Source organism: Lupinus angustifolius, chromosome LG20 (genome assembly GCF_001865875.1).
Source record: "Lupinus angustifolius cultivar Tanjil chromosome LG20, LupAngTanjil_v1.0, whole genome shotgun sequence".
Lineage (NCBI taxonomy): Eukaryota > Viridiplantae > Streptophyta > Magnoliopsida > Fabales > Fabaceae > Lupinus > Lupinus angustifolius.
Genome location: NC_032028.1, coordinates 2,855,161 through 2,876,096, shown reverse-complemented (window position 1 = coordinate 2,876,096; position 20,936 = coordinate 2,855,161). Strand labels below are relative to the sequence as shown.

At 30.3% G+C, this 20,936-nt stretch overlaps 2 protein-coding genes across 2 annotated transcripts; both read left to right on the top strand.

Moving 5' to 3' along the window:
* Window positions 4,773-9,086, top strand: LOC109336442 (methylthioribose kinase). Its single transcript, XM_019573044.1, has 6 exons — window positions 4,773-5,104; window positions 5,207-5,516; window positions 6,132-6,306; window positions 6,408-6,609; window positions 7,364-7,578; window positions 8,774-9,086. Exons 1-6 carry the CDS (start codon window positions 4,919-4,921, stop codon window positions 8,937-8,939), a joined length of 1,254 nt encoding a protein of 417 aa, XP_019428589.1. The 5' UTR covers window positions 4,773-4,918; the 3' UTR covers window positions 8,940-9,086.
* LOC109335714 (agamous-like MADS-box protein AGL62) lies at window positions 18,537-19,492 on the top strand. Its single transcript, XM_019571864.1, has one exon. It carries the CDS (start codon window positions 18,603-18,605, stop codon window positions 19,398-19,400), a length of 798 nt encoding a protein of 265 aa, XP_019427409.1. The 5' UTR covers window positions 18,537-18,602; the 3' UTR covers window positions 19,401-19,492.

Sequence of the window (20,936 nt, the reverse complement as noted above, 5' to 3'; positions counted from 1 at the left end):
TATATATATATATATATATAATTAATTTTAATGTTGAAAAATTAATAATTATTTTATTTTCATTAAATAATTAATTTTAAATAAAAATTGGTCGGTATGACTAATACAGTTCAATTGAAAATCGACCAATTTTGACCAGTATAATTGTATGACTAATATAATTATTATATCGTATCGATATTGGAATCAGTTTACCGGTTGAATCGGCTAACACGAAACAGTTTTTACAACACTACTTTCATATGTGAAGTGGTTAAGAGCAGTTTGGAAAAGTAAGATCTAAACATAAACATCATTAAATGTCAATATTCATTATCATTATAGACAGAAGATCGAACTTTTGTGGATGAATAATTTTTTTATGTGGCTAAGGTCAAACTTTTGAGGTTAGGAATAGAAATGGAGATCATCTATCCCATATTATGTCTCTAATAGTGTCCCCACCAATTGTAATGTATTATTTAGTTAAATAAAAAAATCATAAATACAGAATTATGTTAGATGTTGTAATTTGATTGAACAAAAGATAGGAAGAGAGGAGATTTCTTGGGACATGTAATCTCATTTCTAGGAATAGCCATATACTTTCAGATTTTTGAGCCTTCCATAATCATACTTGGAGAAGGTAACTTTGCTGATCATTGGTGAACAAATGAGGCCATGAAAGACAGAACCATTAAGAAGCAATAATAGCCTGTTTATAGACCACCATGTGAAAAACAAAGGTAGATAATCAAACTAGAAATGTACTTCCAGCAATGATTGAATTGGGTTCAAAAAACATGCTAATGGAAAAAAAAATCAGATATTTAGTAAATGAAGACTTTCAGTCCACCATTTCCTGTTTTACAACTAGTCAGAGAAGTGATGGCAGTTTCAAACTAGTAACTAATCATTGATTGTGCAAATGTGGTCTTTGGCAAGATAAAGTATTTCAAAGAAAATAAGCATCTATTCCTGTCTGGTAACAGAATATATATCACAAATAAGCATCTTTTGGCAAAGTTTTTGTAAGGGAAGGGGAAGAGCGGAAGTGTCAAGGTTTGAACTAGGGCGCTATTGCTTAACATTTCACAATTCTACCAACTGAATTCGCTCCAAGGGACCATATATTTGTATTAAGCATGACTTTGTTGCATTTTGCTAAGTCCTAAATTGGTTTGACCATACACATTAATAGATAAGCAATACGTGAAGTGTGAACTATAGAATAGTGTTAATAATAGAACAAACAAACAAGAATTTTGGTTGAAATTCAGACAAATTGCCCAATTCACCTCCCTGGCTTATGTGGGCACTGCAAAACATTTTCAGAGTTCAGACCTATATTGTAATATTTATTCTCCAGTCCCTGGAAGGGCCCTTTAGCTATTTCACATCATGCAAATGCTATATCATTATCATACATGATAACAATGAAAATGTTTGACAATGATAACAAATAGTAATATTCACAAGAGAAGCAACAACATTTAAATATGACTGGTAGCTTTAAACACTGCTGCTTTAAAACATTGGCATATATATTTGAGACTCATAGCACAATTGTCAATTAAGGCTACCAAATGAAGACAATGGAGCATACTCTGGAAAAAATGTGGCACAAGTTTTTGGAGGATGACAAGCTAGGTTCTTGTTAAGGTAATAGGCCACACGCCACTCATTGAAGCAACAATTCGGCCCTGCAAGTTCTGTGAAGTTCCTTATGATTATGAGTAGAAGCATTTATGAACACACAAAAAAGAGAGACAAGAAACACCACGAGAACAGTTAGTAGTACTCTACTCCTAAAAGCCAATTGATTCAAATGGCTAGGCCTTCAATGTAAGCAAATCTGAAGAGTTTGATGACTGCATTTTGTTTTGGTTAAAGCTGTTGAACTAATTGCAATGTGAGGAATTATTTTTGAAGGAAGGCACTCTTGGAATTTTTTTATTTTCCACACTTATTATTATTCTCTCTTTAGCCGATCTTAATTCAAGCTTGATTCTTGTTGTAGTTATTATTACCCTCTTTCATGAGCACGTATAAACAAGAAGAATGTTAGACTCTAATCTGGTGCACCAGAATTTCCATTCCGCGAACTTTGCTCCAATCTCCACATATATAATAAACACAGTGTTTTCGCTTATCACACTAAGAAGCATATCAAATGAGTGAATCAGTGAAAGGCCATTTATAACATGGGATCCACAGCATCTACAACATAATGCCTGCAAATTTACGATATAGATGCATCTTGGCTGATATATTACAAGCTTGATGCACTTTTTAAATTAATTACTATATTTCGGTATAGTTTTTAGGGAGTAGTATGTGGTAGAGACGATTTCATATGAAATCATGACTCACAGAAACGAGATCCTGCTAAACTCAATAGCTGGTATGCACGAGTTTATTTTTTAATCAAATCATGACCGCAAGCAACAAATATGTCTTCATTTTTATTATGTTATTGAAGTCGTGCGCCTTAGAGGCACGACTCTTCAACAGATAACACTAATCCCAAATTAAGCATGGGTACAGAGGGAAAACGCTGTTCATAACATAAACAGTTAAAAAGACAAAATAAATTCAATTTTAGCAGGGGTCAAACTATAGGAACTGTTGATGTGGAAGATATGGAGAAAATATAATAGAGAAAATGAACTGAGAAATTAAGGTGGTTCAGCAATTTGCCTACGTCCACGGTTGAAGAGCAACAATGATATTATCACTATGATAAAAGAGAATTACAAATTAACTCAAATGTTTCACTCACTTCCCAAAACCCAAGTACACCCAATATCACTCTCACTCAAGTATATCTTAAACACTAAAATATTCCTCACAATATTAGAACAAGAGAAGAAGAGAGAATATGCACTAAGGCTAGAATATTGGTATCTCTTACAATGGCTTCGAGCATTCCTATTTATAGCCAAATCCTTGAGGATTGTATGGCCAAAAAACAAAGATACTTTACCACAACCTCTTCTTCTCATTGACTACAAAAAAGGTTACACTATATCCACTCATTTTACTTGGCCACAGGAAGGTTTCACCATAGCCACTTCTTTTACCACATCATTCTTGAACTTTGAAGTTGTTGTAACCACTACTTCAAATGCCTGAACATGATTTTCAAAATGTAGAGTAACAATTTGTACTACTTAAGATTGAGCATACACCTTCCGAGCACTACAATCAAAGCTTGCCTGATGATGATCTTTCAATTAATATGCATTGCAAACTCTTGCAACAACATCATTTCACTGTTGTCACACTCAAGAAAACCCTCCAATTCCATATTACTTCATCATCAGTTGCAGGCACTAACCTCTCATCACCTTCAACCTAAAGATCATATAAGACAGCTCAGAGAATTATGAATAAAGCCTTAGGCAGAAGTATGAGTCACAGAAATATAGAACCACATAACCAAGAAGATTAGAACAGTGAATGGTGACCAATAACAAAGAACAGGAGAACTCTTAGAGACCGATATAGTATGTTCTTGTCTGTTTATCTACTCTTGTGCTGTTATCAAACTAGCGCCATATGAAATCGTCTATCACCCCTGACTTCCTAAAAACTACACCAAAACTATGATATATCAGTCAATTTGCAACTCAATCTTAAATTTGCCCATAATGTCACTATTTTTTGCCTTTCAAGTATTTCCTAAAATATTCAAGGAATAGCTTAACTTCTACCATAGACCTAGCTGCAAGACTAGGACTGCAGCAAGTGAAGCAACGATAAACTGAATTAAAGATACTTTTTTGACGGAGCTTTTAATCTACTATCTTATCCTTGACAACTGTTCCTACCTAGAGGATATGGCACCATGGAACATCCGAGATGATGCACATTGGGAGTCACACCCAAAATAAAAGCCCAAAGTCAATTTAATGAAAGAAGTCAGTGGATAACAATGATTTGATGAGAAAAAAATTAAATTTTTATATTATTTACTTGAGAGAAAGAAAAACAATTGTCTCGTTGAATGAAGGGAAATAATGCTATATTTGGAAGGAAAAAACAAAACGCCCACAATTAGAAGTAATATTATATTTTAACTCATAGTTTTAGGCTATGTTTGGTTGGGCTCAAAAGAGGAGGAAAGAAAGTGGAAGGAATGAAAAAGGAAGGAAAAAATATTTTTCCATTGTTTGGTTGTATTGAAAAGAAGGAAGGAAAGAAAAAAATTGGTGGGTCCATGTCATTATGTTTTCCCTCCATCATTGAGAGAAAACAAGTAGAAAAAATTGTACCATAATCGATTGTCTCAAAGTATGTCTCAAACCATGTTCCAAACCAATGACATGAATGAAAAATAGAAAAAATAATAAATATTTACTTTTTTAATTAATATTGCATGTTTTCTTTGGTTTATGACATAATTTGGGACAAACTTTGAGATAACATGTCTTGTACAAAACCAAAATTATTATTAATAATAATTATATTATTTTCTCTTCACTTTCTTTCGTTTTCTATCATACCAAACAACTAAAAAATCATCACATTTTCTACATGCCCGGTTGAGGAAAAGATAAGAGTGAAAAAAATCTGAATACACAGTTCAGATGGTATTCATAGATTTGTGCTATAGGAACAATGATCTTCTTCATTAATTGAGAGATAAATATTTGACAAAAATATTATTTTATCATATGTAATTGATAAAAATATTATTGTTATTGGTTACTTTGTTGTTTGTAGTATGAAGACTTACCAGTGGTCTACATAGCTGGTCGGTTGATCACAATTCTGACCAGATTCATTGCATTCCCACTCTCACTGCCCTAAAGTCTTTCTATCAAATCACTCAGTAGCGTTTTTCATTCAAAAGTTAAACGCACTACAAAATACAATATTCCATTCCTCCTCAAAACCCTTACCACTACCCTCTCCCTCCTTCAACCCATACACAATGGCTTTCACTGAGTTCCGACCACTCGATGAGAAGTCACTAATCGATTACATCAAATCCGTGCCAACACTCTCCAACAAGCTCGCCAACAATTTCGACAACATAACCATCAAAGAAGTCGGAGATGGCAACCTTAATTTCGTCTTCATTGTCTCTAACTCCTCGGGTTCTTTTGTCATCAAACAGGTAATAAAGTTCCTAACTTTTCGTTCCAAATAATCGTGGGCAAACATAAATTCCCTTTCTTTTTTTAACCCATGTCTCAAAATTCAAACTTTGTTTTTGTAGGCTCTTCCGTACATTCGATGTATAGGAGAATCATGGCCCATGACAAAGGAAAGAGCTTATTTTGAGTCACTGGCTCTTAAAGAAGAGGGTCGTGTGATCCCTGAACATGTTCCAGAAGTGTATCACTTTGATCGCACCATGTCTGTGATCGGAATGCGTTACATTGAGCCTCCACACATAATCCTTAGAAAAGGGTTGATTGCTGGGGTTGAGTACCCTTTCCTTGCACTCCACATATCTGATTTCTTGGCAAACACACTTTTCTTCACCTCTCTCCTTTTCCGTTCCACCACTGATCATAAACGGGACGGTACAATCAACTAACTCTTATCACATAGCCTCAATCTATTTACTGTAGTAGATAGTTCATCATTTTTTCATCAATTTAACAAGTTTATTTGTATTCTTCAGTATAGTATGATACTTTCCCTAGATTTTTTTTTTTGAGCTATAGTGGTTATTTAAGTTTGGCTTTGTATTGGAAAAATTGATTTGTGTTTTTGCTTCGCTGTCCTTAATAAAAAATTGCATCCTTATGGAACTCTTCATTTGAAGGGAACCCATGCCGCAATTGTTAAAGTTGTTGCTATGTGACAATGAGGTCACAAATTTGAGTAATGTAATCAGCCTCTTGCAAAATGCAAAGGTAAGGCTGCCTATTGTAGACTCACATATTAGATTCTGCCCTTTCCTGGGCCCTGCTCATAGCGGGAGCTTTATAGCACGAGAATCCCCTGCCTTTTTTTTGTTTTCTTTCTATAATTAGGCTCTTCATTTGAAAATGGATGGAGCTAATTATATTCTCCTTTTGTATGTATAAGAAAAGTTCTTACCCAAAATATCGGTGCTGGTCGTATGATTATCCATTGACGTTACCGTACAATACATGTTACTATTAGCCTGAATTCATAATGGTTTCATGCAGTTGCCGAATTTTGCGGGAATGTGGAGTTATGCAGGCTTACTGAGCAAGTTGTTTTCTCTGACCCATACAAAGTTTCTGAATATAATCGGTGGACTTCTCCTTATCTTGATGGTGATGCTGAGGCTGTTCGAGAAGACAATCTGCTGAAGCTTGAAGTTGCTGAGCTGAAATCTAAGTATTACGAATTATGACCCACACTTTTTCTTTGTCCCACTATATGCAGTAGTACTGTTATTAGTTTTTTTCTTTCTTCAGTAAGAATTTATATTCCTGTAGATTCATTGAGAGGGCCCAGGCACTAATACATGGAGATCTGCACACTGGTTCTGTGATGGTTACTCAAGAATCAACTCAAGTCATTGATCCCGAATTTGCATTTTATGGACCAATGGGTTTTGACATTGGAGCATTCTTGGGAAACTTGATTTTGGCTTTCTTTGCTCAAGATGGGCATGCTACCGAATCCAATGATCGAAAAGTAGGTCCTCTTTTTGAAATGTCTTATGTGGCCCTTACTTATATTATTAATATTATTTGTATTCTGCATTTGACTATTTGTTATTGTATTGTACATAATTTTCTATTTAAAAACTTATTCTCTATAATGTAATTCATGCACTTAAATTCTCTCTTCTCTTTCGAAGTTTATTTTTTACTTTATTTATGACAGAGCCAGAGCCTAAATAGCCTTAAGTAGTCAGATATATTGAAAAATATCAGCACATTTGAAAAATAGCCTTAAGTAGTCAGCAATTAAGTTTTCCTATGTTTGCTGCCTTTGCGCTTAATTATAGTTGAGTTACCTTGGTTTGTTCTGTTGTTTTGTCTGTTGCCAGTAATTGGTGCCTTCTTATAATAAATTAATAGAAGGATCTCGAAGATTGCATATTGATGAGATATCACAATTTTATCATGTGAAATCTGAGAAGTCTTTAGAGATAGTTTGGGAACTAGGAGTCTAGGAGCTTAATTCAACACTGGTAATAAGAGAAAACATGGTTGGAATTTATTCTGTTCTTAGCATTAACTAGCATTGGAGTGTCTCTCCATGTTGTAGCTTCACCTCAATTGGCAGGGTTTTCTTTTAGCCGAGTTGTTGCTTTGCATTGCAGGGCGAGTGAGGTGGTGGGAGTTGCCATTTGAATAATTCTTAATAATTACTGATGACCATTGACCATAGGGTTAAAAGAGTGTTATTTATTCTCTTAAAATAAACATACTGTGTTATGCAGGCATATAAGGAGTGGATTCTTAAGACAATTGAAGATACTTGGAATCTTTTCCACCAAAAATTCATTGCACTTTGGGACGAGCACAAAAATGGTGCTGGTGAGGCATATCTTCCTGGAATCTATAACAACTCAGAGGTGCAGCTGCTTGTACAGAAGAAATACATAACAGATTTGTTTCATGACAGCATTGGATTTGGTGCTGCCAAAATGATAAGGTTAGATTTTTCTTATAATTATTTTTCCTCTTATAACAAATATTAATTAGTAAGTTTGCATAGCATCATGTTTACTAGAATGCTATATGATTTATGTGTTTATGATGGCTGGAATATTCTTTTGTTCACGTTAAATTTTATAAAACCATTTATGAAGTTTCACCTAATAGCTTATGCTTTGGGAATAGTTAGTCATTGACATTGTATTAGAGTGTCTTTGACCTAATGGTTAGGAGTTAGATCCTTACTGCACACATGCTTCTAATAAACTGTAGAATTTGAACAGAAAATGGTAAAATAAGCTTGTGCTTTGTTTATGCTTCAAGCCCAAATGGCTCTTGCACAAGTAGCATGCTAGTTATAAAACCATTATGAACTTTTACATGATAGCTTTAGCTGTTGGGATACTTCTTATTTTACAGGTTCCATTGTAAAATGTTTTAAAAACATTAAGCATATGTTTTTGTATTTAAATTTTGGTGGTTTGTAATGTTGCTGTATTCATCAAATAGACCTTGTATCTTCTCCCATCTTCACTGCTCTGAGTTCCATTTCAATATCTCAGTATTGCACTCACTTATTTTCCGAGCAAGAGCGACTATATGTATTTGGAGTTTAACTTCCTAAAAACTTTTGCTGACTTTTTTGTGAATAATTTAACAAGGCTTCATCTCTTAGTATGGTCCATGGCTTTTCAGTTGGGTGGGGGTGTGTCTAATTGAATATTTGATATTAGTTATGTTATTGCATTTTATCTAATGTACACGTGTAATAATTGACAAGAAAAAAGTTGATTTGTTAAATAAATTCATGTAACTTATGATTTGATATCCTTCACATATACATGTGTTTTATTATTACCAATGCTTTTAAAAAACCCTTTGTCTTCAAGTTTGAGCGATTTTATTTATATACAATTATTTTTTAAACAAGCTTCTCTTGCACAAGAATGTCCGGATTCCCATGTTACATGTAAAGAGTCATTTAAGAAAAAAATTCAGTCATGTTCAGTTCTAGTAGCCCTACCTTTAGAATTTCTTCCCACCTTTAACCATATTGTATTGGCATGCATTCTTTTACTGTATTGGAATTAGATATGGGAGATGATTTGTATTACCCCTCTTCATAAAAGGTTCACAATTTATTATTTTATGTAGCATGGCTAACACTTTGATTTTGATTATTTGATTGACAGGAGAATTGTTGGTGTAGCACACGTTGAGGATCTTGAATCCATTACCGATGCTGCTAAGCGTGCAGCCAGTGAAAGGCGAGCACTTGATTTAGCTAAGACACTTCTCAAGGAAAGAAGAAAATATGAAGGCATTTCTGACATTATTGCAACAATTCGGCAATTCTAGTCATTACAAGGGTTAACCATATGGATATCTCCATTATGCATTGTGTATTACAATATATTATCTTTGAAATTCTGGTTGAACTTGTGTACCATTAGATGACTGTCAGCATTATGCCTAACAAAAATAAAAACTTTTATTTCCGTGCAATTGTAAGGTTGTTTGCATTATAATCTTGTTTGCATTATATATATGTATCCTCGTCAGACTCAACTTGGTAGGAACTTTATCCACTAGACCACGATTTCCTTTCCCTTATGTTGTTACTAATAAAAGTTTCTAGTAAGTGTAGGTTCCATTTTTCCCCCTTTGTATGGACACATAATTCATCATTCTAAATTATTGTTATATGGTTTCATCTTAAAAATAATTGGGAATGAGATCAATAGTCTAACAAATATTTAAATCATTTTTTATACCGTGAGAGATTTAATTTCTAGCATGTCACCTCCAAAGAAGTATGTCGGACAAGGTGAATGATTATTTTTGACTCATTATTAACAGATATCTTCATGACAATTGGTGAAAGGTTGGGTTGTGACTCTGATAATATGTTAATATTTCATTTCAAAACTAATTAATAATGAAAGAAGTAACCCAATAAATATTTAAAAATTCCTGAAACATTATGGCAGGTGATGTGAGATTTTACTTGGATTGTATATTCAAATGTGATATTTTAAGTGTTGCTTTTACTGATGTGGTATTTTAATTTTTAAGGTAGGGGAGAATGAGGTCCATTTAAAAAGAATGATCACTATCTTATTGGTTTTACCAAGTTTCTTCAAGGGCTAAAAGGATGTAATAAGATTGGTTTGATATAAGCTGCTGTATATATTTTAGGAGTCGGACTCCTCTTTATTAGTGTTGTACAAAATGTAACAAAAAGTATGACAAAAAGATATTATTATCCCTTTATTCCACTTTTATCCTAAAATTAAGTGTGAAAAGATCATTTCTCTCTCCAATAATGGAGAGGATCCCTACTCATATTTCATGGCTTTTTAGTGAAATAAATACTCAAAGTTTACCCCTTGCTCTTAACTACTTTTACACTGAGGTAATCGGCCAAAAGATAATTATTTAATTTAATAAAAAAAGAGATCCAAATAGTTACATTTAGCATGGTGGACAATAGAGGAAACCTCTTGAGTACCCTCCTCAATCCAATACATCTCTCTAAAATAATAAAAAGATAAGGTTACTGGGCAATGAGCAGCGTTATTGTTGTCTCATAATAACTTGAGTATGAGTACTTTTTTGGAACAATTTTTTGAGTTGCAAACTCTCATTCACAAGCTCGTGGAACTGGGAGTGTCATGATCCTGCCTTTTTAATTGTTGTTGTTCCGTGCTTGAACCAATTGTAAGCAATCCGATTCAAACTCCACCTTAGTGAAAGAGAGATCAACATCAAGTTTAAGAGCCCATATAATACAACTCCAAAAAGTTCATCAATTTACTCCACCATTAAACAAGTCACATATGCATGATTCGGTAGCTAATGCATGAAATTTTGTAGCTTGACACTAACAGTTTACCTTAATGGCTTTGTTTGAGAATATGGTTTTAGAAGGGAAGGGAATGAAAGGGATGACTTTAGAAAGTATTTCCCTTGTTTGGGAGTTGAATGAAGGAGAGAAGAAGGTTTTGAGGTTTTTCAATCCCTCTAAAGTCCTTCATGTCAATATTTTTATTGGTCTTCAGTTTGGGGTTTTCAAGAGACAAAATATCAAAATAACTAAATATTTTTAGTAAAATTATATATTATTGTTTATTTTTCATTGTTAATTATATTTTTAAAGAAAAATAAACAAACATTCTTGCAATATTATTAGTTTTACCCTCTCTCATAAAATTCATACTTCCAAATAAGGGAAGAGATTGTCTTCCTTTCCCCTTCCATTCCTCCTCATTCCTAGGCCTTTGATTCCCCTCGTCCCTTTCTCTCCTAAGTCGCAAACAAAACCTAACTATCTCGGAAATAACTACTTGACCAGTGTCAACATTCATCCACATTTGCTTTAATACAAAACACTTAGCGGGAGTACATCTTTTATCCAAAAGAGTGTGACACTTCATATGCATTTTTTTATTGGTCAAAAAAATATTTTATTATTAAATTTTTAACTTAGTTATATTTTCTTAGTAATTAGAAAAAGTAATATATAAAGTGAGACACTTTTGTGGGATATCACGTGATAGAAACATACATGTGTCATACATAAAATCAGTAAACTATATAATATTGAGGAAATAAAATCTAGTACTTCATGATTTGTGTAGAAATAAAAAAAGAACCGAGATAGTATACAAGAAAATATAAGAATGTTAGATATACACAATTTATTTCACAAGTGGGGAGACTCATTGTTTCGTCTGTCATAATAGGTATAACTCTTTGGTATGGGTCATTCTTTAGAACATAGCATACATTAGCCATAAATCAAATGACCCATCACCATACATTAAGTCATAAGCCCTATTTGAAAAACAATATCACCGTTTTAGAACTAACACTACCGTTTAACGAGGACCAGTCGCCACATCCCTGAATTGGGCTTCCATAAATAGTAGAAAATGAATAAGGATCATCTTCATTATCTTGTTATTATTTCCCTTGTTTTTTGTGATATTTGTCTCTCCATTAATGGAGATGACACTTACTCATAGAAAATATTCTATATAGGACTAATCATCAACATCAACATCATATATATATATATATATATATATATATATATATATAATATATAGTATTTTATATGTACATATATATTGCTATTCTAACTATTACGCAATTTATCTTTTACCACAAACCCACATCCTAATCAACTTTTACGTAAGTAATCCTATTTTAATTGGGTAGGATAGTTATGGACATTTTTTTTACTAACAAGTATTCATGTCAGTTGCATTCTCGGTAATTCAAACTCCATACACACAGCCAATTAAGTTATAACATTTCATGGGTTGTTTTTTGCATATACCAGTCTCTATGTTTGAATACATAGATATTGGTTGAATTCAGTTAATTACTGTCTGCTTGCAATAGGGGAAATAGTAAAACTAATAAAGAAAAAATAATGATACTCGGATAATTAAAAATTCAAATATGTTTCCTATTCACAAATAAAATTTGATTAAATTACTATGTCGCCTCAACTAAAATTAAAAAAACTAATTAACTTTTCAATTTTTATAAATAAGATATTCATTCAGAATTTTGGTTTTCATAACATTCCAAATAGATAATTTATTTCTGATACAAAATATATCAACAAAAATGTGGGATCTTTGTAATAGGGGTGAGTGTAGGACGAGTTGAGATGAGTTAAACATGTCCCTCATCTGTCCTTAAATATTGACCGGGTCAGTTTTTGAACTCGAACTCGTCCCTAATTAGAATGGGACGAGTGAGGAATGGGTCCAAAATAAAACGGGTTAAGATAGAGACGAGTCTGAGTTGGAAAATGACAAAATGACAAATGCAAAAAAAAAATCAAATCTTTAACCATTCACAATCCAATGGCAATTCTAAAACATATTAATATTTAAGCCATTCTTAATCATCTTAATATTATTGCATTACTTAATGATAGGTTAAAATAATCTTTTTAATTCTTATACAAGTTGCAAAAGATATTTTAATACCCAATCTCAATCTTATTTTTTTGATATGATTTGTTTTCCATAATGCAATCTTTGATTTTTTTATTTTTTTGAATCCCTAGAGATTTATTTTTTATCAAGGTATGGAGTTTAATCAAATTGATATAATTTGATTCAAATTACATATTCTCGGATCTTTAATTTATTTGATAATCAAACCTTAATAAAAACAAATTTTTAACTCATTCATTTTTTTATTGAATAATTTTGAAGAACGTTTTTTTACGGACAAAATTGAATATTCACGGTAAGGAATAAGGATAATATGATAAGTAGTATGAATATGTTGTTTGGGCTTGTAGGTATTTTAGTTATGTGGAATGAACATAATGAGCACTGATAGGTGTTTATTCAACTATTCTTGATATAACTATAAGAGATGAGTCGGATAACCCGAACATAGACCCGAACACATCCTTTTTTATGACAAGTCTATCCCTTTTAATCAGATTTGTCATTTTTTATTTATTTGGGCGAGTCAGACTCGTCCTTATGTCATCAGGTTAGGACGGATCAACGGGTCGAGTCTTACTCACCCCTACTTTATAATAATCTCTCATATAAAATATACATCAGGAGTAATTTATTTATATGAAGTTAAATTGCTCTAACTTTTACATCCTTAATGTTTTTAAGGAAAATGCATAAAACTTTTCTAAATTTGATGTTTTTTTTTATAACTAATCACCGTAAATTATTATTCTTGTTAATTATCTCTTAAATTTTATTAATTGGTGAAATTGGTTTTTGTATCAAAATATTATTAAGTTACTAATCTCTCATATAAATATAATTTTTTTCAAAATAAATAATCCATTTATATATATTAAGATTAACTCATGTATTTTAAATATATGCAAAGTGAATATATTTGATTATATATCTATTAAAAATACATAGATGATCTAGAAGAAATACAATTGTTAATCAACAAATAGATCAATATAAAATATATTTTATAAAAAATCAAGAATTAACTCATCCAATATTTTATTTAATAGTCAATAATAGAAAAAATTATCTAATATATTCAATTACAATCTTCAATCTTGTCGGTAATATATGTTCCACTCATCGAATCTGAGCCGTTGTTAAATATATGAGTAAATTACACTGACACCCCATAAGTTTTAGTGAACACTCACCCCTCATTGTTTTACACTTACACAAACACATCCCCTAGTTTTTATACTTTCAATTCAGTGACCACCCAACATAAGAAATAAGTGTAATCTTTTAAAAAAAAATGTGATAAACGCAATTAAGTTAAAAAAACATAATATATTGTGTAGGCAAGTCTAAATAATATACAAATCAATGTATCTTTATTATTTTTTGTTACAAAATATATCAACAATTCTAAAGAAATATTGTTTAAATTACTCTTATAATATAGTGTAATGAACCAAAAATAATAAAGAAATATTGACTCATATATTATTTGGACTTCTCTCCACAATATATCGTGTTTTGTTTAACTTAATTGTATTTATCACATTTTTTTGTTTAAAATATTACACTTATTTCTTATGCAGAGATGATAATGAAAGTAGTTGTGTTTGTGTAATGAAAATATAAAAATTATTATGGGAAGTTTGTGTAGGTGTAAAAAAGTGGGAAGTAGTTTGTGTAATTTCACTAAAACTCATGGGGTATCAGTGTGATTTACTCTAAATATATTTTTAATTTTGAATAGGAAATGGATTCATTTATTCGAAAAGTAAGTTGAAAAAATTTATTTTATATCTTAGCCATTAATTTTACTGAGATATAATAGTTTGAATTAATGAATAAATCATTCTATTTCTCTATAATTAATGACTAATACAAGGAGTAAATTTTTTAAATTTATTGTTGGATTAATTGAATATTCCAAATATGCTTGCTTTTGTTTCTCATTTCATTTTTTCCTTTACTAAGGTAGAGTACAATTATAAAAACCACTTACTTATTTCCAGTTATTTTTAATACAAATATTCCAATTAATACATGCAACACATTGAATTTCATAAATCAACTCTGTGATTTCAAATTTTCCTTTCACTGATTTTCCATTTCTTTCTTTTCTTTTTAAGACCGAACAGAATTACTGATTCAAGTACTAATTGTTCAATACGTACTAATTATTATTTTTAATTTAAAAATACTTGTGTAGGGTATATTTGTAAGTTTATATAAGTAATTTTTTAAAGTTTAATATTTATTCACCGATAATATACAAATTTATATATGATTAGTCCATAATTTATTATTCATTTGAAATACTTTTATTTAAGAGTCAATAATAATTAAAAATGAATGTTGATTAATACAGTAATAATGTAAAAAACTTTTATATCATTAGTGTATAATCTTTTTCTCAATTTTTTATCCCATACAATGCACATGTTGTAATTCTTTATATTATTTTGTAATGAGAAAATGAAGTATACATTAACAATATAAAAGATTTTTAAATTGTTACTATCTCATTTATCTTAATTTTTAATTATTGTTGACTATTAAATAAAATTAATACAAATAAATAATGAATGATATACCGATTGTATAAATCTTTTGCATATTTATTACACTCTTTTATAGTATTTGTTTATTAAAATTTACTTAAGTAATAGAATTCATTACAAACAATATTGATTTTTAGCACATTTTATTTTATTTTTTAATACATTTAATATTTATTCAAATAAGATTTATCGCCATTGGTAAATTTCCTTGAATAATTAATACATTAAAAGACATTTAATATATATATATATTGTATTTTAATACGACTAATGTCAATGTTATTAAAAGAAAGTTTTTGATGAGTTCAAATTTTAATAATATTTTTTAAAATTCTTACCTTAAGCACATGAGGTTGATCCTCGTTTGTAAATATATTTTATGAATGCTATTATAGAGACAATGTCATTAGAATAAAACTTTAGATAACCTTATATTAAAATAATATTTTGTAAAATTTTTACCATGTTTTAGTAAAGTTGTTATTTTAAAATTCTTACCACACTTTAGTCCTTAAACATTAAGTAAACGAGATACTTTTGTTGTTCACCATTTTTTTTATATTTTTTATTTGTCAATTTAGACGTTATTAGTTCCTAAAAGGGGAATTTTTATACACTAGACTATGGGGACTTGCTTAATCACTAATAATATTTCTAGTGGTGAAAATTGATCCCTAATTTTTTAGTTAATTAAAAGACTAAAGTGTCTCACGTCTTTATTCTGAAATGGTAAGTTTTTTAGTCTTTCATGTGACGAAAAGTATCAACGTAATTTTTTTTAGATTTTTTAGGGACCAAAGGTATCAATACATAAATTTCATCAATTAATAAAAATACATATAACCTGTCAAAAAAACCTAAAACACTTTATTAATAATCAAGACGTTTGTTTTTTAAAATCATTTTTCAAAAGCCTAAAATGTTTTTTTCAAACGGAAAAAAAGTGTGAAAAAACAATTTCAAGATTTTTTGGTACTATCAATGATATCTCTCACATTTTTTGGTAATGTATTAATATCTTTCGGAGTTCGTGACTATCTATACTAACAAGTATCACTCTCAGGAATCGAATCATTGAACTTAGGAATCCAATAACATTATCTACCACTAAATCAACTCCTTGTTGATACACCTTTTTCAAGTAGATAAAACAAAAACCAACAAAACATAATTATTGAACTGTTCCCATACTTACTAACTCACAAACCCACCAAAGTCCAGGTCAAATTTATAAGGCAATACGAGGGCTATTGTAGGAGAGCACATCTTCTATCTTAAGATTCATATTATTTTATGTATTATTTCATTCTCATTTATCAAAAAATATAAATTTAATTTATATTTAATTTACCTTTTACTTTTTTTAACTAATAAGATGTAATATATAAACTTCATATAAAATTTGGGATATGAGATATATCTTGCTTTTCTACTGGCCATAGCCCTACACTTCTCCACATATTTCTTATCTTTATTATTACAACTGAAAAAATAAATATATCCACATAGTCTTATGCGTTTTATACTCTATTAGAATATCATCTCACATTTATATTTAATTCATTACTAAAAAATAATATGTATAAATTATAGATGATGTATTGATTATGTATAAATAATTATACACTGACATCCAGTGGTAGTTGTTGATCTAAAATTTAGGGATAATAATGTTTAATTAGAATTTATAACTAAAACTAATTGAGTAATTATAAAAAACATATATTATTAGATCAAAGATAAATTTTTCAGCTATTTTTTTCCAATAAAAATTACTTTGTTGTCTGTAATAAATTCATCTTTTAGCTTATTACGTTGTTTGCATTGTTTAAAATGATATTTATATTATTTTATCAATATAAATATCAATAGGTTGAGAGTTTTCAAACTTAAAAGGCTAATGACACTAATAATGAAACATTGAAATTAATATCTCAAACTAATATTCTATTGCTCATTGAAATCCCGAGTATATATAGTTTGGACAAAAATACACATATTATCAATATTAAATAACTTATAAACATCCTTAAGATATATAATATTAATACATACATAATCTCTTTCATCAAGTTTATAGTAATTATAAAGTCAAACTAAGTAATATTATTATAAGCAATATCAATATCTATACGTGTAAAAGAACTTGATTCATTATGTATAACTTTTAGAAGTATCGGAGAAGTTTGGACTATAATTATTTATCAAGTTACAAATTAAAGAAATACATGAGTTTCAATAAGTATATGAATAAACACATCATTTTGGTGTAAGTAAAATGAATAAATCTGATGTTCCAAAAAGTGTGTATATCACTTGTTATGATTTGTTGCAAAAATATATTTTATAATTGGAAGTTTAATATTAAATATTTTAAAAAGTGTGCATCACACATGTATCTTAACATAAAGAATAGTGAGTAAAAACATAAAAAATAAGTTTGAACTTTGAACTCAGTTACTATTCTAATTATAAAAAATTACTATTATATATTTTTTTGGTGAGAAATGGTGTACAGTATTAGCCGAACTTGTACAAATATTGCTTGGAAGTTGCAACAAATTTTTTTTCAGAATTTATGGATGTTAAAATATAGAATATGTCTACAACATAAACAACTGTCTAATAATATTTAAATTGTTTCACGCCAAGGTTACAAATTGCCTCAATGATAGTTATGAAATTATTTTCACACCTATGAGGATATTCTTTTTTAGTGCATCACGTATTGGTTTAAATTTGATGGAAAAAACATTCACACTATAGATTTGTTGTACTTTTTTTATCAAATGTTATCCATCGCCTGGAAATTCGGATAATCCAACAATGCTCTTTGATTTATGATTGAGAAAAAATGTATCTATGAATTTTACAAATTGTACTATATTGTCAAAATTTTATTTTTAATTATTATCAATTTTTTAGAAAAAATAATACAAATGAATAGTGAATAAATAATATAGTTAATATATATAGATATTTACATTGACAATGTATATATATTACGTTCTTTATCATCACTGTAATAAATCTTTAAAATTCAAATTCTTCAGATGATGTATTTGAATATTGTGATCAAATGATAGTTTTAAATGTTTTAATCCTTATATATATTGTATGTTGATATTATAAATACATTTTTTTATTTAATTCACCTTATTAAACTATTTTATCATTCAAACAAAGATAATATTGACTGATCCATGAATTTTCTAGATACACTTAATCTAAATAAGATACGTGTATTCTAAATTTCATTGTATGGAAATTATTTACTTTCATTGAAGTTCCTACCATATAAGTTCCTACCACATGTGGAATAATTTGCATTACCAAAGACAAAGTATAAGATTACCAACCCACCTTTGCCAAATGCATATAAATTGAGACCCCTTCATCTATTTCTTGTGCCATTCCTAGCTTATAAACTGTATCATTTCTTCTTCACATTCCATCCACTTTCCCTAAGTACCCATTTCCATTGAGCCATGTCAAATCCTACGCCAAATTCTAACCCAAAGAAGAGTAAGGGTCGCCGAAAGGTTGAAATGAAAAAGATGACTAATGGAAGCAACCTTCAAGTAACCTTTTCGAAACGCCGTAGTGGACTTTTCAAAAAAGCTAGCGAACTTTGCACTCTTTGCGGTGCAGAAGTTGCTCTCATTGTTTTTTCCCCAGCCCATAAGGCTTTCTCTTTCGGCCATCCTAGCGTTGGGGCAATCATAGACAAGTATAAGATGAGATGTCCACAATACAATCAAGATATAGGCACCATGCAGTTTATAGAGGCTCATCGTAATTCCAATGTGCGTGAACTAAATGCTTTGCTAACAAACATTAATGCAGATTTGGAGACTGAGAAAAAGTGCAGCGATGAACTGAACCAGCAACGTAAGGTGTTGCAGGAGCAGTGCTGGTGGGCTACACCGATTCAGGAGATGAACAATCCTGAGCAACTTGATCAGCTAAAGTTGGCTCTGAAGAATCTGAAGAAGGACGTTCTTGGCCATGTGGAAAAACAGCTTTCAAATCAAGGTGGTGCTGCTAATAACCCACAATCTCAATTTTTTGCAGGTGGTTCCTCTTCTTCAAACAACAATTTGCAACTATCTCAGTTGTTTCCAGCTCCTCCACCATCTCAGGTATTTCCGGTTCATCAACCTCATCAGATGCTTCATAATCAGCCTATGATGATGCCCAATCATCTTTTTGATGGATCTGGAATGATGCATCACCCTACCTTCAATAACATGGATGGATTTGGACCAGCCAGTAGAATATATTGATCCGTTTCTTCCCTGAAAAGTGCCCCATCTTGGTTTTCAATCTTTTTTTTTGGTATTTTAATTCCCATCTGGATTAGTTTCATTTGGGAATGATAAGGGTTTGAATTTTGATTTTCTAGCTTGTGTTCTTATGGCATGTCTGTCATTTGCTCTTCTCTTTTATGTACCAGTTGGGATGGATGTATTGCAATTTGGATGCTTTGCAATTCTATATCTATTATCTATTGTCAAATAAAGGGCACTTTTAGTACATATTTAGTTATTTACAGATCTCTTCAAAAAAATTTAATCTTTTGAAATCTTATAAATCATTTCGGTGGTGATAAAAATTTAAGGACCATCGAATTATGAACTGCCGTAACAAAATATAAAAAAAAAATTAACATCGTTCCTAAAACCGACTGGTCTGGTTAAATCATTTATGAATTATAGTTAGCACGGTTGAAATTTGTAACTTTTCAAGATTTTCAATATTTTTTAAAGAAAAAATAAATGAATAATAACATATACTTTTATGCATAAATGTTTAATTTATTTGTGGTACATACCTTTCAAATCATCAACGGAGAAAAGATTGAGATGTGGATGAGGATCCTTGTTTAAGTTAACAGTAATTGATTAAAGTTTATGTCCTGGTCTAGAATTGTATTGAAAGAAAGCATTAGAGATACTCATCAAATACAAAAAAATGAACTGCATAATACAAATAGATGAGTTCGTACATCACTCTCCAAAAGATACCTCATTACTCCTAAGACAAATAAACGAGTCGAATATAAACTTTAATCCTTAATCAAATTTATTATATGCATCATATCAAATACCTCATTACTTGCGAATGACCAATTAAACTTAACCAAAATCAATATCACATACCCGATTTTTTTAATTCTCTAAAAGACGCCTAAGCAAATTTACTATACATCTCGTTTTTAGTCAAACAATTTCAAAATTTATTTTCAGATATTCTTTTACTTAAAGTGGGATTTGAAATACCATGTAGTAAGAAATGTGATTTTGAAATCCACCATTAATCTTTAATGTCAATACATTAAAAGAATTTGGAGTGATGAAGGAATGAAATATAACATAGACACTTAGGAGAATGAACAAGAGTCTTATGTCTTAACAGGAAAATAACATGACGAAGAGGATGTGCGTCATAGGCGTATGACATCAAGAGTATACCACTAGAATTGATGGTCAATTACGATAAAATAAATTGTAAATTTATTTTATAAGCGACCCCAATTATAAATTAAATGATTTAATAGCTTGGAGGATATATTTAAAAAAATCCAATAATTTAGAGACCTACAATAAAAAACAATACCCTCAATTTTTTATATATTTAAAAGGAGTGGAATTTTTATTATTATTAATGATCCTTTTTCTCAGTAAATATGATTATTAAACATGGGATTACATAGAATGCAAATGAATGTACTTATCTGAACATGGTAACCGTTGGATAGAGAGCAATAATTGAACATTTTTACTATTTCATGTGCTTATTCTAATTTTCACTTACTTTTT

Coding starts and splice junctions, on each gene's coding strand:
- LOC109335714 (XM_019571864.1), top strand. CDS start 18,603: ATGTCAAATCCTACGCCAAATTCTAACCCAAAGAAGAGTAAGGGTCGC.
- LOC109336442 (XM_019573044.1), top strand. CDS start 4,919: ATGGCTTTCACTGAGTTCCGACCACTCGATGAGAAGTCACTAATCGAT. Junction 5,517..6,131: donor CACTGATCATAAACGGGACG/GTACAATCAACT, acceptor GGTTTCATGCAG/TTGCCGAATTTTGCGGGAAT. Junction 6,610..7,363: donor CCGAATCCAATGATCGAAAA/GTAGGTCCTCTT, acceptor TGTGTTATGCAG/GCATATAAGGAGTGGATTCT.